General features: G+C 43.8%; 1 protein-coding gene across 1 annotated transcript; it reads right to left on the bottom strand.

The window, feature by feature from the left end:
- Window positions 1–22: 22 nt before the first annotated feature.
- On the bottom strand, window positions 23–26,449 carry LOC111219658 (protein shisa-9-like). The gene is made up of 5 exons (XM_022742369.1): window positions 25,717–26,449; window positions 13,814–13,972; window positions 4,675–4,788; window positions 325–630; window positions 23–249 (listed from the first exon to the last, which is right to left on the bottom strand). Exons 1-5 carry the CDS (start codon window positions 26,447–26,449, stop codon window positions 23–25), a joined length of 1,539 nt encoding a protein of 512 aa, XP_022598090.1.
- Window positions 26,450–26,455: the final 6 nt, after the last annotated feature.

The raw sequence follows: 26,455 nt of genomic DNA, 5'->3' as shown, positions 1-26,455 counted from the left end.
CCGCTCTCTGAGGCACTGGCACTCAGACGGTCACCTCAGTCGTACTGTGGGTGGAGTAGCTCTTCTGCCTGGTGTGGTGGTAGTAGGGGGGTTGAGGTGGGTGTTGCACATGGACATGCTGCCCCTGCCCGGCCCCTCCTCCAGCTCCAGCTCCAGCTCCATACATCGCTCCATAGGGCTGGCTAAAGAGATCCGGCATGTTCTCTATGCTCTGCTGCCTCCGGGTCGAGTAGCCGTGTCTTCGGGAGGAGCCGTGCATAGAGGAGGAGCCGTGCATAGAGGAGGAGCCGTGCATAGACGAGGAGCCGTGCATAGAGGAGGAGCTGTGCCCCGGGGCGGAGATCTGCCTGTGCACGTGGCGGCCAGTTGGCTCCCACGCTTTGAAGGCCGAGCTGGAGAGGAGCGGGTGCGTGGTGGTCTTGGGGAGGCGCTGGTGCTCCAGATGGCTGGAAGGGATGGAGATGGACAGGGGGGCATGGAGGTCGTGGTGTGCTGGCAGGGGCTGGTGGATGTAGGACTTCTCTTTGGGCTGCACTGGTACAGACTGGAAAGCAGGAGGTGCCACAGGCTGGTAGTGGGAGAAGTCCATGAGCGGGAAGCTCTTGTAGTAGCTACGAGATGCACTGTCGGCTGTGAGGAAGAGAGAGGGGTGGAGACAGTTTAAAAAAATCTAGTGCCATGCATTCATCAGGACATTCATGACAAACATTCATTACGGTTTACTGTTGGAGTGGTGTGCACACAATTTCCCCTTTGCAGTGAGGGAAACAGGCACTTTGGGTATGCTAACTTTTAGTTTAGCCTCTGAATAAAAATGTTTTTGATAATATTTGGTTAAATCCGGCTGTGGCTCAGGAGGCTCAGCGGGTCGTCCACTAATCAGAGGGTCGGTGGTTTGATTCCCGGGTCCTGAAGCCCAAATTGCCCCTGATGGCTGTTCCGTCAGTGTATGGGTGCGATGGATGTATATGTCAGTGAATGTGGCAAGCTATATTTCCATTTGCACTCTTATTGACCTGATTACACTTCCTGACCATGCTACCCCTGTACCAATGTTTCCATGTTTGCAAATCTTATAATACTTTTAGTGAATACAATATCGTCATCATCACTGATGGATTCTCCTTTTAATGTAAACGTTTGCTCTGTTTGTATTCTTTAACAATTAATCCAGCAAAGCAAACACACGCTATATTTGGACTCTTTAAACTTGTTTATACTTTAGAGTCATTTTCAATTTGTCACAGTCTGATGCAGTTCTGAGTCACATGCAGAAGCAGCCTAAAATGAACTGTCAATGTGCAAACACAGAGTCTGTCATTGTAGGAACACTGACGACTGAATCACACTTAATCCACGATGCATTTATGTTAGGACCTCCGGGCTCCAACCTGTCAGCAATGTCGGCTTCATTTGCCTCTCAAAGTATTTTAGAAACTTTTAAAGGGAGGCCATGAAACTTTCAAAGGAGGAAATTACAAATGAAAACTTGACATTAGAGCTAAAATCTCCCCCTTGTTCTATTTTAATAAACTAAATTCAGTCTATCTTGGTCTGGAAGGACCAGTGGCGGTTAGCTAATGTTAGCTGTCATTATTTAGATGTTACTGAGTCACTTCCCTGACTTTTTTCTATTTATGCTATGATTACACTTTTGCTTTTATTCAGCAAAAGTTACATGATCTCACTTTAAACGCTGAATGATAACTAGAGACCATTTTGCAATGGGGATGTTATGCACAAGTACTCATTACTACATTATGACATGAATACTCTGTATGCATGGGTCAGACCGCACCCATCATCGAACTTGGCCTTTATTTTGAAAAGTATAAAACCAGCGCCTTGTGGGAAAGGTCAGTTTAAACCATTAGAAGCTCAGAAAACTAATTATATTTTTCTCTCATTACAAATATTATCGGACTATCTTGTCTAGGAAATGTGAGATTTTGGAAATAAATAACATTAACTGAGTGGTCAGAGGACATGGAGAGAGTCAGAAGAAGGCATAGGACTGTCAGGAGGAGAGGGAGAGTTTGAAGAAGATCAAAGAGGAAAGCTGGTGATTTAAGTATTTACAATTGGTGTATGCCCTCAAGGCGGATTGTAGTGGCGTTCCTCTTGTGCTGGGAGAGGGCAGAAGGCAGGTAGCGCGGTGAGGGGGGAAGAAGATGCTGAGGAGTGCAATGGAGATGATGGAGGTAACTCTATGTGTGTCAGGATGTGGAGACATAGCAGTGAGGGGTTATAAATACCCTCGCCCTGAGTCCGCTGTGTGTGTGTGTGTGTGTGTGTGTGTGTGTGTGTTGGGTGAGCATGAATGTCACAGAGGATTATTTTAATAAACGAAACACTGAGGTCATTGCTGCTAGCTTCATGGCTACATGAACAGTAACCCAAAAGTCTGAGTCCACCAATGACAGCTGCTTGTTTTCATCTAATGAATTTAATTGCCTTTTCCAAAATAATAAAAAAAAAGAGTGAGGGCAATTAATTAAATAAAATAGATCCGGCCACATGCTCGTTATTTTTCTGGCCCAACATATGCCCGGTTCTGCGGCCCAAATCCTGCCCATGTCCAACACAGAAAATCTTCCGGACTCTGCCCAGATGTGGAGGTACGTATATGGGCCGGACTCAGGCCGAGGACCCGCGCATATGTTGGGCCAGAAGTTTCATTCTGCCTCTCTGCTCTAACTTAAACGTCAAATGTTAGCGTGTCAGGTAAACGGCAGTAGCTGCTGCTGATCGTTACTTCAGAGGCTAAGGAGCATATCATTATAAAACTACATTATTTTATACTTTATTTTCTTTGTTAGGCGTCCAAACAGGGTTCTCTTTGAACAGTCTAGGAGTTTGATCTGAAATCTATACCATAAATTAAACCATCATGAAATATAATAACAATCCTTTTTTTCCCCATGTCTGCTGCATGGATTATTAACTGGAGAGGATATTGACATTTGTCTGTGACATGTAGATTCAGCCTCAGGTTTTTTTTAAACACATATGTAGAAATTCAAGCCATCGCCCAAAAAAATTCCCATGAGTCTATTATTGTAAGTGTTGTGCCATGCAAAATTGGAAAGCTTGACACATGTAGCAACAGTAACCAAAGGGGCTGTGGGGCCTAGGCCTAATGGTCAGTTACTGTTTTAGTGCCCTTCAGCAGGTCAACTCAACCCTGAAGCTAAATAGCATCGATCTGTAGAGGCCTTTGGGCAGATCCCAAGTCTGGAGTATAACCAGTGTGTAAAAACAGTTGTTCCTGCAAAAGGGCGCTCGTGCTCCATCGACGTTCCATGGATAATAAAGGTTAAATAAATCCACCTTGACAAGCAGTGATTTGCCTTCGGCACACTGGTAGAGGATTACTTTGTTCTAATGGGACGCCAGGGGTTTGGATGCAGTTGTGTGCACTATTACACTCGCTACTATGCAAGGACAACCACGTGTGTGTGACCTTTGCTGACACGAGACTGTAGTCTGTACAGTCACCTGGTTAAAAACGCCCGGCAGCCTCTTCTCCAGGCGGAAGTTACTTTGCTGTTGCATCACAAACCTCTTACAAAACTACTGTCTGGAGTCAACGAAGGTGAGATTTATTACATTCAGGAAAATTGATGATAAAGAAAGTGATCTAATAGGATAGATTTGTGTCCATTTGTGATACTTAAAACTGTCATTTCAGCCTTGTGCTGTGCTCCAGTTCACACTCAGACACTTCCTCAAAAGTGAGGAATAAATTGGGATACCAGACAGTTATGAATAATTGTCACTGTGTGCAATTACTGACTGTGACATCACTGGTTTGATGCCACATAATGGTAATTCACACATTTATTAAATGCGAAGTTTAGCACTGTGAAATTCTTTAGCAAAAAAGCTGTGTAAATGTAATGGAGACTCCAGCTCTCATTATTTTTTTAGGGAACTATAATGTGAATATTTTACACTTTTAGATATAAAATGTTGGGAAGTAAACAAATTAAATAACTAGGGGGTAATTTCAGTTTTCCAATCCTGAACACTCATTAAGATCAGGATGTATCCACCAATGGTGGCTTATGGGTAGTTTGCAAGTTCTTATGTTAGAAATAAAGACGAAAACAATATACAAACAAAACCAAGGTTGGTTAAAAATGTTTGTCCTTGAAGTTTTTAGTTTGGTGTAATTAAACTTAAAATGAAGACATAGGAGGATGGTAGGTTTAGCTTTCATAACGTCCTGCCCGAGAGCTCCCAGAGGCCGTGTTACATGAAATACATGTATCACAGAGCTCTGTCCTTGGCAGTGACCTGTGCTGTCTGGTTAGACTCTGTGAAAATACTGCTGTACAGTGATGTCGGCTCTAACGAAATCGCAGTCTGGTTGATGAATAAAACAACAAACTAACTTGACTAATTACTTTGCTGAAAAAAACGGGCTCATCTCGTGGCAGTTGAGAGCGAGTGTAAAAAAATTGTCAGACAGGAGCAGCGCGGGCTCCTCTTTAAGATCAACTTCCTGTTCGCCAAGAGGCACAGAAACCCTCATCCGCTGACAGCTCCTGTACTGCCAACCTACTGTACTTTAAAGGTCACTGTGTCAGTTGGAGTCAGTGTCATTTTGTGCGTGTGTGCGTGTGTGCGTGTGTGTGTGTGTGTGTGTGTGTGTGTGTGTGTCCGACTTACCCACAGCTTTCAGGGAGGTGTACTTGTTCAGTCCCACTGTGCTGTGGTTGCTGTGCGGGTGTGGAAGCCCTTGTCCAAACGGCCCGTAAGCGGAGTTATTCAGATGATAATTTTCTGGTGGGAGACGGGCAGAGAGAGAGAGAGGCACAGTCAGTTTTTAGAAAGTGTCACACAACAACCGTCATATTGAGGCAAAAACAATCCAGTCCAGAGTGCACAACTTGTCTTCATATAAAACCCTTTTTCAAACACGACCTTCCTTAGTGTTTTAAAGATGACATAACCGCACTGTAGTAAATGTAGTAAACCATGGCTGGATTAACCTCTTAGCGTGCTCTGGGGCAGAAATGAGCTGCAGCATTTCCTTTCGCTCTGTGCAGTCTGTAAAACACCCTGACACCTTCAAGTACGCACCGCGTTCAGTGTGTCAGCAGAGCGCATGTGGCGGCTTCGTTATAATTTCCTTACAGCCCCAGATCCAGCCAGTACTCAGAGTTTATGTTGCAGTACTACACTCTCAAAGTTTGCTGTGTGCCATTTGACACGTGGTAAATTGATTATATTATGTATTAAGTAAAAACACAAGGGCCCCTCCACAAGACGTTAAAGGTCAGTAGAAGTGAGTGAAACACAAAAAACTGCAACGGAAACGCGGCTTGAGACAAATCAACAAATAAAACAGGAAACTCACAACTTCACACAATCTCTCCATAAAGTCAGTCACGATGTCGCGCTGCAATTAAAAACAAAAAGTGCTTTCTCACCTCCTCACATCTGGCTGTGAGTTTGTTTCCTCTGCCTACTTTCAACATGAAGCGGAGGGACAAAGCTAAACTTTACGGAGCCGGTTTCACCTCAAGAAACAATTTAAACAGACTGTGTTAATTTGTTTTGTTTGTATTTTCCAGGATGATTTTTGGATTATAATACAAAACACTCACTAGTTATTTCTGTCACACACATGCACATGCGTGTTAGAGGTCAGCTAAGCTTTAGCAGGTCTGCTTTGTGTGGCTGCACCGAGGATCCCTCGGGTGGGAGTGTGTGCCGTGGGAAGTGTTCGCATAAACGCTGGATTAACAGTCAGGGTTAAAAAAAGCGTCTCTCTTTCACCCCGCGGATGGTGACTTTGGGTGAGACAGTGGCCCCAACGCTGACAGCCAGCCAGTCTCATGCCAAATGAACTGAGGTTAATGAACAATGGAACAAACTAGCCGAGAGAGTGAAGCCCTGGCTATTAGCCTTAATGAAGTCCAGTGATGCAGCCAGGGCGCTTGATGTCAGCCCCGGGGATGGAAGGACACACATGCAGTGCTCACGAATGTGCACACAGACACACCCCCGAACAACATGCTTTATAAGGTCAATTGGAAAAGAGAAATAAAATCAACTGTGTTTATTTGTTTGTGTGTTAAATTGACACTTCCTGTAACTGAATGGAACAGTAAAGCATATTGATACGCTCGCCAATGTGATTTGCCATGGACCAAGTCAAGTCCATCTGTGCGTAAGTGTGTGTGTGTGTGTGTGTGTGTGTGTGTGTGAAGCACACACAGCATGAAAGACAGAGGATTTCATCACATCTGTGACTACCAGTGCGAACAAAGAGGTGTACGCAGCGCAACTTCTGAATGCTAATCACCACACACACACGCACACACACACACACACACAGAGTGAGAGTCGTGTGGTTTAGATGACGAACACACAGAAAGGGAGAGCTGGTGAAAGAGGGAGAGAGAGAGAGGAATGGAGGATGGCAGGATGTTCTGGTGGAATAAATTAGAAAATTATGATGAAGCCAGAGGGGTGGAGAAATGTCGGGAGTTAGTCTTTACAGTAACAACATTTACACTTACTCTGAGCCTCTACCTTAATCACTGTTCTCACACACACACAGACACACACACACACAGACACACACACACACACACACACACACACACACACACACACACACACACACACACACACAATGCATATTACAACATGTGAAACATCTCACCACCTAATCAGCTTAAACTACAACACACAGCACATTGATAATTATGTACGGTATGTTGTACGGTACGGTGTGTGTGTGTGTGTGTGTGTGTGTGTGTGTGTGTGTGTGTGTGTGTGTGTGTGTGTGTGTGTGTGTGTGGCTACACGTGCACAGGAAAATCATCCAGTGTAATCCAGTGGTGTTGACCTCTCAGCATGTGCCAGATTAGAAGATTATGAGGAAAAAATCCTTTTCATACTGTCATTATCATCATCAGCGTCGTCTACTACCTTCTTCTCATCATCATCATCATCATCATCATCTTCATCGACTTTTTTCCCTCATGTGATTAGCGCAGGAAACAGAGAGACTGTCTGAGCTTCAGTCAGACTCAGATGAAGAGTCTGTTGTGACTAAAATTGGCGACTAGCAGACGGATCAGAACTGTTAGCGTAGTTAGCATCTTCTATTTGTTGATGTTGTTTGTTAGCTTGTAACTGGCAGTGACTGACACAGTGTTAGCGGCTGTGCTAATGCTAACTCTCGTTCCCTGTACTGACGAGGTTTCGGGTTTATTTTGCCAGCTTCAGTGAACTGTTTCCAGGTTAGAAGCCACCTGAGGACAATTACACATTAATTAGGAGGCTAAAAGAAGTGGCACTGAAAACTGGCCACAGTTTTAAATACTGCTTTAAAAAAAAAAAAAAGCTCAGATGGTGTCTGGTCTGTCATTAAGAATTAAGTCATAAATTATTAATAACAAAGCAATGCCATGCAGACATGAAACATTCTCTGATTAGCAGATTTCGAGATGAAAAGAAGCAGGATATATATATTTATTCTCTCTCTCATCATGTGAAATACTGAGTTAGCAATTAAATAACAAGCACAGGCTCACAGAGTGTGTGCCAGATATTTTTGACTTCCCAGTTTGTCTAGAAGCAGTTGAGTTTTAGCAGAAGCGCTAATGATGCAGAGGAAGGAGGCGAGACATTTAGACTAAAGATTCATTTTCAGGTCAGCAACTTAAGAGGAGTTTTTAGGAGGAATTAAAGGAGTTTTTGATGTGATGGGATTCCTCCCTCCCTCCCTCCCTCTCTCTCTCTCTGTCTCTCTGTCGCCTATACCATCTTCCTCCTGTTTCCACCGGCGTGCTATTGTGAGTGCTCATGACCGTGAAACACTTAGAAAAGCAGGAGCGGCGCATGTTTCTATATATGGTGTGTGTTTTGTGTATAAATGTGCACCTCCGAGTGTGTGTGTGTGAGACGATAGATAAAAGGAGCCTTAAGTGCCTCCGGGAAAGCGGTAAAGAAGGGGGGGTGCATTGCATGACGTCCGTCATCGCCAAGATGAAAGATGAAGGTCACTGTGTGTCCGTGTGAGAGAGAGAGAGAGAGAGAGAGAGCGATGATACAAACTGGTCAAACTTATTGGTTCTGCTGAATTCAGAATATCTTCAGAAATAAATGCAAATTAACCAATTTCATATTACCAGAGTATTTTCAAAAAATGCTTACTGGACAAAAGAAAAAAACAAAAATGGAATAATAGTGAAATAATACACAAAATGTACGATGGACACAATCATTGGCTGCCCTTTTGATGAATCTCAAGGCTACGAAAGATCTTGAAAGCCCCGTTTCTACAGTTCGTAATGTTATCGAGACGTTTCACAGTTATGAAACTATTAAGAAGAAACTCAAATGAAAAAACGTTGGTGCGGCTTGTGGGAAAAAAACACCATGCAAGACATCTAAAGAGCTTCAGGCCGACCTCAAGCAATATGGAGCTTCCAGCCCGCACCTTACGCCACATCCAAAACCGAGCGGGACTCCACAACTTCCATAGATAAGCCACAGTCCTGGCAGCGCATCGGTTCGTTTAAAGCGACCAAATGAAGCCCATAAGAACAAATAACAACCGAGCTACAGTAAAACACGGTGGCGGTTCTATCGTGCTGTGTGCTTTGCTCCGTCTGGGACTGGAGGCACTGAATGTTTCAAAGGAATGATGAAATCGGAAGATTAACGAGGCATTTTAGAGCAAAATGTGTCAGAAAACAAGGTCTTCGGTCTTTCGGCGGGACAACGGCAGGAAACTCACATCCAGAAGCACGAAACAATGACTGTTTTAAACTGGCCAACAATGAGTCCTGACCTAAATCCCATTTAAAAACCTTTGGAGGACGCATAGCGGTGGAAGAGGAACCACCAGCAGACGGGTGCAAGAAGCTTCTAGATGTTCAGTTCAGAGGCTGTTATTGTTGCTAAAGGTTCTGCAACCAAATATTAATGAAGGATGCCAATAACGGTGTCCGTGGCACATTTTCTTATTTGTGTTATCGGACTATTATGCAAGTTTTGTTTATTGGACCTTGGATATTTTATTAATATATTCTCTTTACACAAAATTGGTTCATTTGCATTTACTTCTTAAGATATTCTGAATCGTGTACTTGAAATTCAGGGCTGCCAATAAATTTTAACCAGGACTGTAAGAGCCGAGAATAAAGCGAGCGAGCAGAGCACGCACCACGTCAGTCATCAGTGAGATCATATGTTAATAGTCTCCGTGCATCACCGTTTGTAGTCGGAGCAGACGCAAACACAACCACAAAATCATAATCCTCACGCTGTTTTGCGATCTGCTGAATTGGTCACACACAGGCCTTTTGTCAGAGTGATCAAGATGACACGAGCAGGGCAGCGCACATTCACACCGAGATCATTAATTTACAAGAATAAGTCGTTTGCGTCTCACAGCCGCAGGGGAAGAACAGCCGAGAGTGCAGGAAGACATTTTGGAGGAGACGAGCGCTCAAAAGGAAAAACTCTTGGTTAAAACAGACACAGAGAGATGTGGAAAAAGAAAAGGTAAAATGTGTGTTAGGAAGAGTGATTTGTTACTGGGTCGTGCTACTTCTGCAGTTGATAAATAGGTCATACTTTTTGCTTCAAGCTCTCGCTCTGAGAGTCATGTTTGTTGGAGACTTTTAGACCAAATATTTGCCTCCTGCCCTCAGCTGACATCAGCTGCTGATGGCTCATGTAAATCCTAAAAAAAAAAGGTCTTTGACTTTAATGATTTGTGACTTTTTTTTGACATTTGTAGCTTTTAAAGTCGCAGTGAAACAGAAGTTAGATCATCGCCGCTGTCATGAAACGTTTTACTGTGATACGCCGCTGCTGTTTACTCACTACCTGACTGTCCGGAGCGATTACACATGATGGGCAGGGTCGTCAACACAAATCACATTTGATTGGATACATTCATGTTTCCGCTACCGGCTTCAACATGAGCCAAAAATATAAATAATAATAAAAAGTTTTACAGAAAAAGCAAAGAGAGGGATTTTGATTCAAACAAATATTCTGCATGTAACAAGAGATGAATAAATACTCAACACTTGACCACAGGATTAGAACATGGAAATGTGTGTTTAAGGAAAGTTTACACCACTTTGTTCCACTGTAACAAGAACAGGATGCTAACATTAGCTCACATTAGCTCACATTAGCTCACCATGAGCGATGGGTCATATCAAATCAGCCAAGGCTGTTGCAGCAAAACTGACTGTATTCAATAAATCAACTCTTGTGTTTTTGTTGTAATGAATTCAACTTTGACTTTGTAACAGGAAGATCTTTGTTGTTTTCTTCTTTCAAAAGTTACATTATCTCGCTTTAAACTGGATGTGAGCCGTAGAGAAAACGGCAGCAGGCCCTCAGTTCAGATGTGTTCAGTTGCTCTGTAGGTATTACTTTTTCCAGAGGCCACTGTCTGCCATCTTGTCTCCAATGGAAAAACCGATACTGTTCATCTGTTTTCCTCACTAGGCAATCTATTTATTGTTCCACTTTGTCCTGTGACTCAGTGAGGGAACATTGCATTTTGTATTCACCTACTGTTAAATTCACAGTCCTTTAAAAAATACAAATAGAGCAAACAGATTCCTGCAACTCCTTCTGAGATCTCACGGGAGTTTTGTAGGGTGAACAGAGGATGAGGATCTAGGACAGACGGAGGTGACTCATGATTTTGAAGCACTGACGTGTCGACCCTCAAATGTCAACCTCTGAGTTTGCTTAAAACCATGTTATGACCAAAGAGGATGCATTTGCAGACAGCCTTTAGCTGACGTGTCACCAGAGAGTCTTCGGGCAAAGTTCTCATTTGAAACTTTACTTTTTCCTTCTTAAATAACACCTGTCATATTGTACTGATGTGATATGATGAACATTTTTGTTTTGTTTCATCGGCTCAAAGCTGCCCGCTGGACAATGTTTATTTATTTATTTTGCTGTCTCTGTTTATTGCCAACAAAAAGCCAGTGGACACTTTCCAACTCTGGGAAGAAGCAGATGTAATGTGCATAAATATGCAACACATTACCATCAATAGGTATCATCATCATCAACTCTGCCAAATCCCCTGATTTTCACTGCTGTCACTTCACATTAAGAAGCGGACTCTCACGTCTTACACCAACATTTACTTATAGTTTTTTTTAAATTTTTTTATTCAATCAACAGATTTTGCCACATGCTGTTTCATTTGCAACATCCAGTAGCTTTAGGATCGTCAAGCAGTCGGCGGCTCTCAGCAGTAGGAGGATTTACAGGGTTGAAAAATCAAGCCAACACACAATCGCCAAAAACTGCAGTTCTTCAAACGGCCACTTGAGGCTTTTTTTTTTTATATAACTCACCCGTTTAAATGTTTTTAAGGCTTAGAGTTATGCATAATTGAGGGCGTGGTCTCTTCGAGTGACAGGTGGGCGGCGTCATAGTCACCTAGCTGCTCGGTGTCTAGCCGTTAGCTCTCTGCTAGGCGACACCTCAGCTGAACGTGACCTCTTCCCTGTGACTACAAAGTTGTTGTAATTACATGTTGCATGTTCTTATGGTTATATTCAAAAGTTTATTAGCTGGCTTGTTAATGTTAACCACTGGTAAGCCTCGACAGGGCTAAGCTAACGTTAAAATATTGGCTGTTTGCGCGTCTCTTTCTCTGTTTCTACTCAGAACATATGACATGTAGGTGTGGAGGCTTTTTGGAGACACTGAAATGAACTGGGTTGAGTTACAAAAATAAATTATTCACTAATTTAACTAAATTCTTTTGCTGTTTAGTGGGATCGACTGAAACCTGTCCATTAATATGTATGATTTGAGGTTCTGTCGTATCTGTACATTACCCACCAACTACTTGTTTTGCCCTGTGAAGTGACTCGCTTTAACTCCCGTCTTTTCTTCTCTCCATCGTAGCTAGATGGATTTCTTGTGCACTTTTTCTCCCTGTACTTGAGGCTCTTTGGCCACGAGCAAAATTTACTCAAGACAAAATAAACTGGCTGCTACCGAACATCTGTTTTAATGTTAGTTCCAGCTGATAAATCTGTTGCCAATTGTATATGATCCACCACGTACAGTACGTCCTATCAAGTCATTAGCACGGTGTGAAATTCTACATAGAGAGGTATGAGAGATGGACGCTGTAGGCGGCCTCACATATCAAACACTCCACGCATCTCCCTCCCTCCCTCCCTCTCTCTCTCTCACACACACACACACACACACACACACTTGCATCAAGGCACACACCAACGCATACTAATCCATGCACACATAGACATGTATGTACAGTCAGTTGCGTTTTTGTCCTGCTGTCACATACTTGGTCTAAAACTGCGTCGTCCAGGCTGCTGTATCTGGACGTATAGGAAACTTATGTAAAACGGCACATGCCGCATGTTGGGTTGCAGCCTGCCTACATTAACATACTAATTAAACAGTGTATGTGTGTCTGTGTGGTGCGCCAGCGTTGTGCACATGCAACAAGCGTGTGTTCTACTTACAGATGAAGATTATCTAGTGTTCACTCTCTTACGTGTAACAGACATAAAATTTAAAATGCTCTGCACTTTGTTCTGCATCGAGTCCGACTCTTTTCACTGCATTTGTCACCAGCTGATTTTCAGTGGGTGTTTTCCTGATTTTAATCTCACTGCAGAGCGTCTGATTTCACGAGATTAGTGACACTAAATAAAAGTTCGTGTCCGCGGAAGCTGATTAAAAACTCTGACTTGACACTTTTTTTTTTTGTGTGTGTGTCTTCCTCTCTCCGTTAGGGTGTCATGTGATCATTTCATTTTAAAAATAATACACTGCAGTACAAGCACCGGGGTTGTATATTAATCGCCAACATCTGCCGACAGTGTTCAGGTTAATAAAAAAGACGACTTGAACCAAACCGATCGACTGTGACTGATAGCTGAAATATCTAAGCAGAGAGATGAAAGAAGACTCTCTCCTCTCTCTCAACTCTATGAAGGCTGCAACCTTGAACAAAAAGAAACAAAAAACAGACACATAAGAGGAACCTCAAACGAGAGATCATCATGTGAGATGAAGTGTAAGTGAGTGTGTGTGGGTTAGAGGTGAAGCAGGAGGGAGGTCTGTGAGTGACGAGACTGGAAGAGCTCGGGCTGTTTCTTGTTTTCCAAAGGGAAGAAAAGGAAAGGGAGGAGGTTTTTGTCTCTTCTGCCATCTGCCTTTTACTCTGTGTTTAAAGTGTGTGTGATTCAGTACAGTACAGGTGTGGTGCACCTGTGCAGGTGTGGTGCACCTGGACTGAGAACAGACCCAAAGCTATGGATTGTTTGTGCCTGTTTGGCTTCATGTGACGTAAGGAAACATGGCGTCAATTCACTCGTCTCTAATTTATTGGGAAACTCTGGAAATTACAGCAATAAGTTGCCAGCCACCCAAAAATGTTAAAGATTTAATTTTTGAATGTTTCAAACATACTTTGACTTTATGTGCAAATCCTGTATTAGACTGGCCACTTGTTCTACAGCCCCACGACTCTGCAGCAGATAAGTGTCAATGTACAACTCCTCTTTTGTTTGAATAAAAACAGATGTAAACTGGGCAGAATACAAACTACACACACACACACACACACACACACACAGTTTCATGTGCAAATCAGCTCTTACATCAGCACATAAAGAACATTTTCTAGCACTGTCAGTATACTGCATGCTGTTCTGAATTTATCTGTATCTGTGTATTGTGTGTATTGTGTGTAGTGTGTGTGTGTGTGTGTGTGTGTGTGTGCATGTCTCAGCACGTCTCTCTCAGTACTCACCACTCCTGCTGCGCAGCATCCTGGCCGAGATGCCATTGGCTCTCCCTCTGCTGGGTGAACTGGCCGTGGCGTTCTCCACCGAGCTCACCTCACCTCCCTGCTGCTTCAGCAGGTCCGTCAGTGTCCTGGAGACGAACACACACTGGCTGTAAATAATTTCTCAGCTTGTAATTAGATCTCCAGCGATAAACAGGTTAAAGTTACACATTTATATATATATTTTCTTTTAAAAAAAAAAAAGAGAGAAAGAGGGGGAAGCAACACTGTTAACGACAGGTGCTCGACTTGAAGCGAAATGTAAAGGGATAAAAAAACATTTTGTTTATACAGTTTCATATTGTCTGTTCAAATTGTGAAACACAAAAACCGTCTGTCCTCATTCAACCAATCAGAGAGCTGAGATCTGACGTGATAATGACAAAACTGAAGTTCAAACTGAAACTCAAGCCAAATAAGAGCTTAGTGTTTAAAATGATGATTAACAGAAAACAAAACAAAAAAAAAAGAAAAATTAGGCCTGACAATTTCTGAAAAGACGAACAGGAAGACCCGAAGCCACAAAAGAAAAACATAATGTTTCCCATCCTGCAACTTGGAAATGAATAAAAAGTGATGAGATAAACTGTTCTCATTAGAGAAGCTGCACAGCGAGATTCTAAAACTCTTACAGTCGGTCAGTGAATGAGACAAACACCATCTGTTATCCTCACAGATGTGGTTTGATTCTCCCCCTGAGAGGGCTTTCCCCAACAGCTGGAAGCCCTGCTCTCACACACACACACACACACACACACACACATGCAGGAGGGACTCTTCACTGTGTTGAAGTTGTTTGTGAATCTATTTACATTTTTTCGTGTGTGTGTTGTATAATTCTAAATCTGGACATTATTGTGCAGATGTGCGGAAACTGTTATGGGCTATACAGTATGACTTGTACAGTATATATATATAATTTAATATTTATTTGTTTGATATTGATGTGTGATATTATATTTTTGTCTTGGGTTACACCAGCCACAACGCCCGTCAACATATTGATCTTCAGACCCCCTGACTATCCAGTAGTTATTACTGTGTTATTACATGACCGCTCAGTACTCATGGGTCGGACCAAAGGTGGAGTTTAGTCTTTATCTTTGCTTAGGGCAGGAACCATGAGTCTCTATTAGCTACTAGTATAACACACCCAAAGCCTGAACTGACTGAACTGTCAGCGGTCCCGTTGCATTGTGGGTAATGTAGATTCCAGGGTTAGACCAGTGGACTATTCCTCTGAGAGACCTCAAACAGAAAAACATCACTTCGATAGATACAAACAGAAACGAACACTGGATGTGCACGGACGCTTAAAACTCACGATTAACCCCGAGCATTGTACAGCAGAAAAATTACATCAAGCACAAAAATTAAAATCCTGCATCTAAAAAGAAAACCCACCCGATATACAATTCTGATGACGCATGTTATAAACTAGTTGCCTTATTCCGTGCCTTTTCGGAGCCGTCCTATCTCACTGATCGCCGCATTGCCCCGAACGGCTGAGCAGTAGCCGACCTGACTGCCAATTAAGGCTCGGGTTAACTCTTCCATATGCAAACGACTGACTGACTAAATGTTGAATCATTCACGCAGCGCTACTGATCTTTTCTGTCCATGATAAAAGATCATCTGACTGAAAACCTAGAAGAAGAAGAATGTGCAAATCAGGTCTGGGGGGTGTTACCATGAAGGCGTAATCCTAACAGCAGCGACCCGGGTTTGAGTCCAACCTGTGGCTCTTTGTCCCAAGTCATCCTCTCTCTCTTAAGGCAAATCAGGCAAAAATTACTTAAAACGAAAAAAGTGAGTGTCACCTGGAAACACTTCCGTTGTGTTATGGGACTGAATTTGCGGCGTGTTTGTGTATTTGCATGTGTTTTCTTAAGCTGCCGTGCGTTGAGCTCTCAGGGCCACCAGTTGTGTGTTGTAAAGATTGCTAGGCGGCAGTTGCTCACAGGCGGACAGACTGTCTCATTTCGGTTCAGCCTTGGTGGCGGCTACAAAGACGTGCCCTTCATCCTCCAAAGGATGCGGCGGCAGCTTGTGTGTTCACACTGGTTTTGTGTGACAGTGTGTCCTTAGGGATGAATTCCAGTCAGCTGTATGTGACCGGGGGCCTTTTTGGCTGCACGATGTATGGGCAAGATTTCCTGCAATATGGTCGTGTTTGGACTCCGGGCTTGTTGTGTTGTGGTTGCAAAGAAATGCAAAGGAATGTGAAGATACTGCACACGCTCACACATTCATGTCCCCTCCTTCTACTAGGAGCTTTACTACCAACTGAAGATAAACACTAAACGACCACCCCTATGTGGCTTCCCTGTCTCTCACACACACACACACACACACACACACACACACGCACACACGGGCATACTCATCACTTTGAATAAACACTTTTCCCTCTCCCCGTGCATCTGCTGAATTTACAGTGTCGATGGTATTCACTCCCTTGATCAATAATTCAAACACTGGTGCCTGTGTTCCCGCTAACGAAGCTCATGTGTTTAGCCCCCGTTGCCTCACACACACACACACACACATGCACACATGCACAGGTGCACAAAACACACACGAGGATATGACCGACCTGACAGCAACAGCCGGGGGCAACTTGTTCACACTCAACCTGCCAAATAGAAAAGCGAGTCCCTTTGGCTGCTTCTCTGATCATCTATAAACTATCCGTAGGTGTGATAATGTGTGTGAATAACAGGGTCACAGATGCCAAGAAGTGGCTCCTGCAGGGACTTTGTTGATGGCGTTGATGCTGTTTTGGTGCCGGATGTGATTAACCTGTTTGTTTTATCATCCACACGTATCGCATGTAGACAGATGGTACACGCGCTTACAGTTTGTGCACGTTTTTACATGCATGACCTTTTGTGTTTTCGACTCCTAAGACGTATTACCTGAAAAGAACAATCCTCCCTTATAACATTATGAGTCTGCGAGCTGCAGACTGTGCATCCCGGATCCTATTTTTGGGGATGCTAAAAAAAAAATTAAAAAAAGCATCCTGGGAAATGTAGGAATGTATGTCAAAGGAAGGTCAACACCACAAAGATGAATTAAAACAAAGATAAAACCCAAGAAAATTCGTACGTTAATGAGTTTCCTGCAGTGCTGAATTTCCCCCTTGAAACCTTGAAACTGCTCGAGTTTCTCTCTATTTATAGGATCTGATTTTGTAACAGAAAATAATATTCATTCATTCAAATCAATTCAGATCTTAATCATCTTATTGAGAATCCTTTTATGTACACTGTGCATGGTGTGTGTCTTTGTGAAATTGTGTATTAGATTATGACGTGAAATTGGTCCCCCCATCTGAACATTTGCATCACACAACAAAAAGACTTTCAACGCGTCCTGATCTTTCTTCTTCTTCTTCTTCTGTAAAGACTTAAATCACTTTCTCCTTTCCTCTTCCCTCAGTTGTCAATTCTCTTTCTGTTCAGTCTTCTCATTCTTTCTCTCTCTGCCCCCTCCTCACCTAAACGCAGCCCTAAATCTGTCTCTTTCTCTTCGCCCTCCTCTTTAAACCATACCGTTTGTCTTCTTCTCCTACAGTCTCTCTCTCTCTCTCTCTCCGCTCCTCATCCCCACTCTGACTCATTGCCGTGCAGCGCCTCGGGCCTCCACGCACTCTTCTCTTGGCTCGCCGCTCAAACAACTTGCTGATTTGGACTTTTAATCTGCAACAAAAACTGCACCTGTCTCCGGGCTATGTAGTGTTTATGGAGCGTTGGCTGAGCTCCGTGAGAGTTTCTGCGGATGCTTTTGAAAGAGTGAAGATGGCCGTGCGGCTGGTTAAAAGATTAAGACTTGCAGGGTGGGGTAGATTGACAGAAATAGACTGTGGTGGGTGGAAATAATTAAATCCAAATCAGTGGTATTAGGAATGAACAGGTGCAGATTTGTTCATAAAAATGCTGCCTGAATCAGTTCATACACTGCTAGTGCCTAATCTTTGTCTCCCTGTTCTTGTTTTGCTGCATTTTTAGTTCCACATTTCATCAAGTTTCACCAACAGGCAAAACACCCACACGAGTCGGTCCCCGCTCTTCCAGTTCTGCAAAACTGGCATCACTGAGTCCAGGTTTAAACCACAGACTGTAAGTAAAGATGAACGTAGCCTCGGTGACATCACCCACAGGTTTACTGAAGAGCGGTTTTGAAGCTGCTCTGCCGTCGACATCTTGGCAGTGCCTGACTCCGCCCCTAACTTCCGGCTAATCCACAATCCACAAATCGTCAAAGAGGGGAGGGCGAGTGTGGAGCTGAGACTTCGGTGCATGTCACCTGTCAATGAACGCGGCCATGCCCTCAATTATGCATAACTTTAAGCCTTTAAATGTGAGTTATATAAAAAAAAAAAGGGGGGGAAATTAGGTGTAAAACTGAACCATTTAAAATGTCAGTACACTTTATCGGCACAGTTGCGTCACCAAAATGATTTAAAAAAACGTGTTTTTGTCATTTTACTTTAGGTTAAAACCTCTGCTCCATACAGGTCACCATACTTGCTCACTTCTGCTCATGTTTTCGGGCCACGTCTCCACCTACAGCAAGAACTTTATATTCAGTGAGCACAATCCAACAACAGCAGTTGAAAATGCTGCGAAAAAGGTTCTGGCATGTCTCCCCCAAATACAACAAAGGAGACAGTTATAGCACATCAGAAAAAAATAAGCTTGTTCCTGACGTCACATCTTTCAAACCCCCCCCCCGCCCAAAAAAAAATTATTATCCCATCAATGTGCAGCTGTTGTCAAATTTAGACACAACAACTGAGGGATGTCTTTGATATGGAGCCCTTAGATTTGCATGAATGTGTGTTTGGTCCTGCAGGACTTTATGGACTTGTAATTGCAAGAATTAACGCAGGTTCCCACTCTGCCGGACGGGATGGAAATGTTCCCCTTCTTAACATTATCTGTCTAATAATGCCAGAACCCCAGGTCGAGTCGAAGCTCAGCAGACTGACTTCCACTTCCACTGGACCTTGTTGCACTGAACTGAGCTCCTCAGGCAGCGTCCACTCTGAGACTAACTAATGTGGAAATGTTTGGATAATTGAGCTGCAGCAGGAATAGGAAATCATAGCTATTTTTATGCGACACACAAAATAAATAAATACTTGTATTGTTTATGATCTCTACGGTTGCAAAAACCCATATGGGATATACACAGTCATTCATATATACATATATATATATATATATATATATATATATATTCCATGAGCTACCTACAGGTTTACTTCTCTTATGGCTCTTTATTACACCATAGCATGTTGCGTAACTCTTTCCCATCACGTTACAGACACAGTGAGATGAGACTTCGCTAATGTCCTGTAACAATCACCCAGACCTCAGCACACACTCAGTGATTAGCTACAACTAATATTACAGCAAGTGTCCAAACACAGGAATCCTTCCTCTGTCCCTCCGATGTGAAGTGTCCTGAATACGGTGAAGCATGCATATACATTCAGGACATAGAGTACAGTACATGCTTCATGTTCTGTTAACGCGTTAATGCACATATTATTGACCCTGTAACTGCACATGTGGCTGCACTTCTGCAAACATGTTGTCGTTTTATCTCTTGGCTTCTAGTTTTTTTTAATTTTCTGATATTATCAGATCTGATATTATTATTCTGGTAATTTGATCCACAGCTTTCACAGTTTGCAGCAGTGTTGCACCACTGTTGTGTCTCAAGCAGCCATTGTGTGCCAAAGAGGCTTGTGGAGCTTGAATAATAAACACGTACAAACAGATGAGAGTCAGTACAGCAGCCAGATTAGCTGCTGATGAGCTGTGTTGAAAGTGTGTTTCATGTGTCTGACCTTCTCCTGAGGATGGCGGTTCACCTCTATCTGTCCCACACACACACACACACACATAAACACACACTGTCACCATCTGTCTTCTCACCAAAAAAACACTTTCCGGTTTCTAAACATCCCCTCTTCATGTGATTCATCTCTTAAAAAAAAAGAAAAACTTTCAGATAATCCACTGAAAAAGAAAAGCATCTGCTGCGGATATCTCCCCCGTCACAATCTCTGTATCACCCCTCTGTCGTCACTCATCGCTCCCTCCTTTCTTCAACGCCACAGTTAAAACCAGCTTTACTGTCTCTGACAATTACTGATAAAGACGGAGAAGATGGCGAGGCACATGAACAAACCACGAAGCAGTTTCGTGTTTCTGCGGTTGATTCTTCTCTCGGAAATTTCATGTGCATTTTTATTATTATTATCATTTCAGGCATTTGAATGATCTCTCTTGAATGAGCTTTACTTTTAAGTCGACTTCCCACTGGGGCTGAAAAAATGGAAAGTTTAAAACGTTTACAGTTTACAACCTCAATCGGCTGATGAAGACAATGCGGTTCAGTTGAAAGCTCCAGAAGAGCTGTGCTGCATCAAATCAGTCTGGGTTAGACAGTCGTGTTGATGGAAACTTGTACACCAGATTAATGAAATTAAACCTGCTTATGTGCCTTTTTTGTCATATAAAATATGGAGGTGGGGTATTCACGCCCACATTTACATCTGACTGCTCATTTCCTGGTGGAGAAGCTGTGATTATCGTGTGCGTGACGAAAAGGATTAATGATGACGCATGTGGTGATTTTTCAGATTTCGTGTGGCCCGCGCAGCTATAAGTGGGATATTGTTCAGCTGGTAAAAGGAGTGTTTGTGGTTTTATGCTAAACACGTAGCCGTTCCCTCGAGCACAGCGGTTGCCACGTGTCCTTTTTTCTTTTCGTTTTTTTTTTTTTTGCCCCAGCCACATTGAAAATAACTGTATTAGCCATGAAGAAGCCCACACACTGTGGTTTTCTGGGTTATCGTTCCGCTAATAGGTGCAGGTATAGCGAGCATCTGAGTGGCTTTTTTGTTTCTGTGCTAACAAGCTAACTCCCTCTGGCACACAGGCTTGCAACTATTTTCTTTATTCAGCCGCCTTGAAAATGGAAGAAATGCAGTTTTATCTCAGCTGATTCTAGCTGCTGCTCCTGCCTGTTTGAAGCTGGAGACAGATGGCCCATTAGACGTTCGGGAGAAGGATGAAAAGGAGCCACAGGGGCTAACTCACTCTGAGTCTGCTGGTCTTAAGAACTTCACTTTTGACTGATATGAGTTTGACGGACGAAATTTTCATCTTGCAACGAGCTATTTTCAACAGCCTTTAAATACGAAATGCCACCTTCAAGGTGTGTGACAAATAAAAAAAGCTGTCAATCTTTCAACTTTTAAGATGTCAACCATTGCAGCGTTACCCTGACGAACGGGGAGGCTGCCGCCGCCGCCGCACACAGCCAAACCCTTGAGTCAGTGGGTGCTGACCCACATTTAAGTGTGTGTGGGGCCCAGTGACGCCTGCGTGGCAGGACTGAGGCGGAGAGAGGAAGGTATGGCAGCTGGAGGCTCAAAATTGTCACATCTGATACAGCCAGGAAGCTGTCGACGTATATGTCCTCTCACTTTGAGAATAACTGCGGCAAATGGTGACGCAGGCACGTACAGAACGCGTGCACACTTCATCACATTTACTTGTAAGCGTACATGCATGCAGCCACGCGTGCACACACACACACACACACACACACACACACACACACATTGGTGGCAGATGAACCCTGGAGGTGATCAGAGGACAGGAGAGCTGAGGAAGTGACGAGGAGACTTTGAGGAAGCTCAATGAAAACTTCTGTCTTTTCCAGCTTCTTACATATTTTCTCACGGGGGGGGGGGGGGGCAAAGCAACTTATGCTCTCCAAGCACAAGTTGCTTTGTCATCTCATCTGTTTCTTTAATTCATTATCCGTCTCCAGTTAGTGTTCGACAGTTCGCACAGCTAAACATCCACAAACTCCATGTATTAACAACTTATTCTCACTTTCTAGGAAGTCATCAGGTTAGTTTAAAAAGTCTCACATCTTGTCTACCCAAAGTTGTTTTTATTTATATATTTTTTTACTGATTTATAAAGTTTTTTTTTTTTTAAGTATTTACATTAATCAAACCTCATGAAGTCTGTCCAGCTGGTGAAGACAGCCTAAAGATATTTTATATCACCTAACTCTGTTTAAGTGGTGCTACATCCAGCGCAGTGTGCGATTTCACGGCTCAATAAAATTGCACCAGTTGCTCAAAAAGGTTCAAACCGTCCCTGAAAATCACATCAACGATTAAACATGACACCAGAACCTGGTGTCACTAGGACGTGTGTGTGAAAAACAAAGAGAGAGAGGGAGTGAAACGGAGACGTGAGCCCCTTTTGTTGCGTGCAGTGATGCTCCATATGTATCCACACGGTATCGAGTATTGCTTATCTGTCCGCCTTCAATCAGGGCAGAGCAGTCAAAGCCTTTAAATGACAGTGCCCTTCATTACATAACATGATAGCTCAACAGCCCACTGTAGCACACACACACACACAGGCATATACTGTATATATATATATAGGCAGCATACAAACGCAGTCGAACATATGGAACCATCAGCATGTTGATGCCAGGTGAAAACCTCGTATCTCCACAAAGTCAAAAAAGCCGTTCTCGTTATCTCGAAGAAGAATAATTCTGATCGTTATATATAAAAGTTTAATGTACATTTTTTTATCTGACATCCGACTATTTTTCTCTGTAGTTTTCTTATAATTGGAGATACAAGTTTTCCCACGTTGACAGCAGCAGCTGGACTGCTGGGCTACACAAATGGCCAGACACACACACACACACACAGACACACACTCACTCACACATGAATGCACTCACTTGCACTTGCCCACATTTACACACACACACACACACACACACACACACACTCTCTCTGTGTGAACCATGGGACCTCTGCTGCCACCATGTTGGTCCTTGGCCTCTCACACTTGTGTGAGGTGGACGCTGCACCGCGGTGCATCTCGCCTCCTGGCTATCCTGACCGGAGCCTAAATGCCACCACTATCATTCTGGTTGTTAATTGAACTATAAATCACTGAGAGTATGTGCATGGGTGTCTTACATAGTGTGGTTGTGTGTGTGTGTGGTGTAGAATCGTGAAGGTATCAGTCGTTTTGTTTACTCCTTCTCGGTGTAAAGCAGCCCTCTCAGCTGAGGCCTCTCAATTAGACGTGACATGTACGGACCTGAGCAGCGCTTCTCCGTTCCCCTTTTGTTGGCTGAGGATTAGCCGCAGCCTGCAAACACACCGAACCTGGGTGGCTTGGGAAATATTAGAAGATGTGTGTGTGTGTGTGTGTGCATGTGGGAGGGGGGTAATCTAAGAGGAGGATCACCTTAGATTTTAGGTTTCAAAGCTGATTTGGGAGAACTGGTGGGATTTTCAGAGTGTTAATCACCCTCTGCTTGCAGGATGTTGAGATGGAGAAAAAGACGTTGAGAAAGAAAGAATGAGAAATAATTAAAAAAAATAAGAAATAAAAGAACAGGTGCATGCAAGAGTTTGAGAGCAGAGTGCAAAAGTTGCCTCTTGTGCTGTGCCACTTTAAGATCCAGCTCTAAAGTGGGTGGGTGTATGCACATATTTATGTATTTCACCTCGTGAAGTGTGCGCAGTACATGAGGTCTTAGTTGCACGTACACTTTTGGACCAGGGATTTATGTCAGCAGGCTAATAACTAAACGAGCGTGCAGGCAGAGCAGTCCAGAAACGGTAAAGCTGTAATCTTGGTGAAATTTCTTTAATCTCAAGGAGGAGCGGTAATCTTGTCGAGATGGGCTCACAGAGAAGGAGGGGTGGGGGGGGGGTGTTTATGCAGCGGGGAGTGTTTCTATTTCAGTGAGGTGCTACCCTGCAGGAAATATTAATCCTGGCTGTGTGTTATATCCGCCGAATGAGTTTTGCAGCTCAGGTTAATGGGGAGACGCACAAGCAGAGCAGCCGGTTGATGGAGAGTGCTACTGCCCCGTGTGTCCACTCTCTCCATTAAAATGCAAAGAGAAACCACAAAAAAACAAAAAAACAATGAATAAATAAATAAATAAATGAGTGAAGGCAAAGGGAGGAGAGGACGAGGCGAGTGAGGTGCGACACTGACAGAAAGGAGGAGATGGTGTGAGCGAGGTGAGGTGAGAGCTGAGAGGTGAAACGGAGACAGAGATGGAGAAGAAAAAAGGATTGAATAAAGATGTCTGGTTGAAATCGGCCTCTGTCTCTGCTCTTTGGGCCCTAGAGGGGAAAGAAAAGGTGGAAGGAGGAGATGTGGAGGAAGGCTGAGGCAGAAGAAGACTTTGAGTAACATCAACCGTGTGGGGTTTGCGACAAGAAAACCGAGAGATGAACGAACGGCACGTGATGAAACTGTGATTAGTGGAAGGAGACGAGATGAAAAACGAGAAGATAAGGAGCGAGATGAGAAGAATGAGCTCCGGATAGAGAGGAGGAGTGAGGAGAGGCAGCCAGCGAGGAGTCGGAGAGTTTGGGGATGAAAGCGGGGGAGATTTGAGCCCATGCTGTGCGCTGTTTGCTGTAATGATTTCCTGAGGCGAAACAGATTGAACCCTGGACCACGTATTTGACCTCGCTGCAGCAGGACTGTTTACATGTGTGTGTGTGTGTGTGTGTGTGTGTGTGTGTGTGTGCATGTGTGAATGTGTGTCTGGAGAGAGAGAGACGAAGTACTGAACTGTAAATGCCTAATATCATTATTAAAGTTTCTCAGCTAATGGAGACAAAAAAGACTTGACGACGGCCCAGCTCGTTAATCATCTGTTGTTCGGTCCGAAAGTGTGAGGAGTGATTTGACTTGCGCTCGGTGTGAAACCTCGCACACGTGAGACAAACATGAAAGAGGGAATTCTTGCACAGAAGCACAAAGACTCTCCTTCTTCAAAAGTTCTTTGAACACCTACTCGACACTTAACACCTACTGCAGCAAAAAAAAAAAAAATGTTTCAAATCGTTTTGTTTATTTCAAATATAAGTCATGCTTACAAGCAAAGCAAATGGTACAGAAGGAGGGTGGAATACAAAATAATATAAGAAGAAGAAGAAGAAGCAGAAACAAAGAAACAAGCACAAAGAGAAAAAAAAATTAGAAACAATTAAAAAAAAAAAAAAATGAGCAAAAACAAAATAAGGGCATGATTTATGTGTGTGTGAAGTTGTGGACACACGTGATGAAGTGATCAGCCTCTTTCCTACAAACACACCTGAACAGGTTGGATTCACCTGGTCACACTGGGTCATGTGTTGCTGGAGCAGGATTAGAGACTAATTGTACACGTGCAAGCAAACACACACACATACACACACACACATACACACACACACACACACACACACACACACATACACATATTCATGCACACACGTGTTAGTAGGTGCACAAATACACATTCGTAGTTGGAAGTTGTAAATTCCAAGCTGGCAGGTTGTGTGTTAACATGCTGATGAAAAACGAAACTGCATCTTGAAATAATTCTTTCTCTCTTTTTCCTTTTTTCTTTTTTTTTTCTTTTCCTCCAGGGTGAAGTCAGAATTTTCAACTTTCCAACATCCCTGCAATGCATCAGAAACCACGTGCATGCAAAAACACACACACACACACACACACACACACACACACAAACACACACATACGTGCATTCACAAACACACACAGACATGAATACACACGTGACACACACACTCACACAAACTTTTATCCACCGCTTTGCTTAAATCTACAGTGTCGTCAACATACAGACTGCTTCCTCACACACACACACACACACACACACACACACATGTCCTCATGCTTCTCACCTAGAGTTGAGGTCAGAGTGCGCCGACCCTGCTGCTCCTCCTCCTCCTCCTCCGCCTCCTCCTCCTCCTCCGCTTCCTCCGCGGCTCTTCTCCAGGCCCAGTTTGGTGAAGATGCCGACCAGCACCATGATGGCCACCACTCCACAGATGATGTAGACGATGAGGTGCGTGCGGTCCCGCTCCTGGTCGTCCTGCCCCTCTGTGATGGTGGCCACGGGCTTGCCGGTGTTGGCCCAGATGGGCGTGTCGTAGTTGGAGCAGATGCTCTGGTCCAGCCGCTGCTGGCGGAACTGGCAGCAGAAGCGGTAGAAGCAGGTGCCGCAGCAGTACAGAAAGACGCCGGCGTTGCAGTTGAACGGCGGGTCCCACTGACCCATCACGTCATAGTAACCCTGGCAACGGGTCCCGCCAGATGGAGGGACATCCTCGTCGTCTGCGTCTCCACCACTTGTGGGAGTGGACAATCCCGTCTCTAGGGGGGTGTTTTGGGTCGTCTCCACGTAGTTGGGAGTCGTCTGGTTGGCCAGCGTGGTGGGGACGATGAACTGGTCGCCTTTGGTTACTGTCATCGTGGTAACAGATGGGTCCTGGGTGAGGGCGGGCTGGCTGATGAGGAAGGAGAAGCAGAAGAAGAGGAAAAGGCGGCAGGAGGAAGGGTTGGTGGCTGCCATGCTGCTGGGAAAGCCCTTCTGTCCAATGTCCCACCTGCAGGCTTTGAACAGGAAGGAGACGAGCGCGTTAAACACAGAAGATCCCGTTACGCACCACAAACTTATCAACACCAGAACAAACGGGAAATCCGTCATCGGGCT

This window comes from Seriola dumerili, unplaced genomic scaffold (genome assembly GCF_002260705.1).
Source record: "Seriola dumerili isolate Sdu_G_001 unplaced genomic scaffold, Sdu_1.0 BDQW01000068.1, whole genome shotgun sequence".
Lineage (NCBI taxonomy): Eukaryota > Metazoa > Chordata > Actinopteri > Carangiformes > Carangidae > Seriola > Seriola dumerili.
Note: the sequence above shows the minus strand (reverse complement) of the source record. Positions and strands in the feature narration are given on the sequence as shown.

What these genes read in the sequence shown, in the direction of transcription:
- LOC111219658 (XM_022742369.1), bottom strand. Translation starts at nt 26,449, where the DNA reads ATGACGGATTTCCCGTTTGTTCTGGTGTTGATAAGTTTGTGGTGCGTA. An exon ending in GGAGAAGAGCCGCGGAGGAA is followed by an intron (nt 13,973 to 25,716) that starts GCGGAGGAGGAG and finishes TTACAAGCTGAG; the next exon opens with AAATTATTTACAGCCAGTGT. An exon ending in CACCTCCCTGAAAGCTGTGG is followed by an intron (nt 631 to 4,674) that starts GTAAGTCGGACA and finishes TCTTCCTCACAG; the next exon opens with CCGACAGTGCATCTCGTAGC.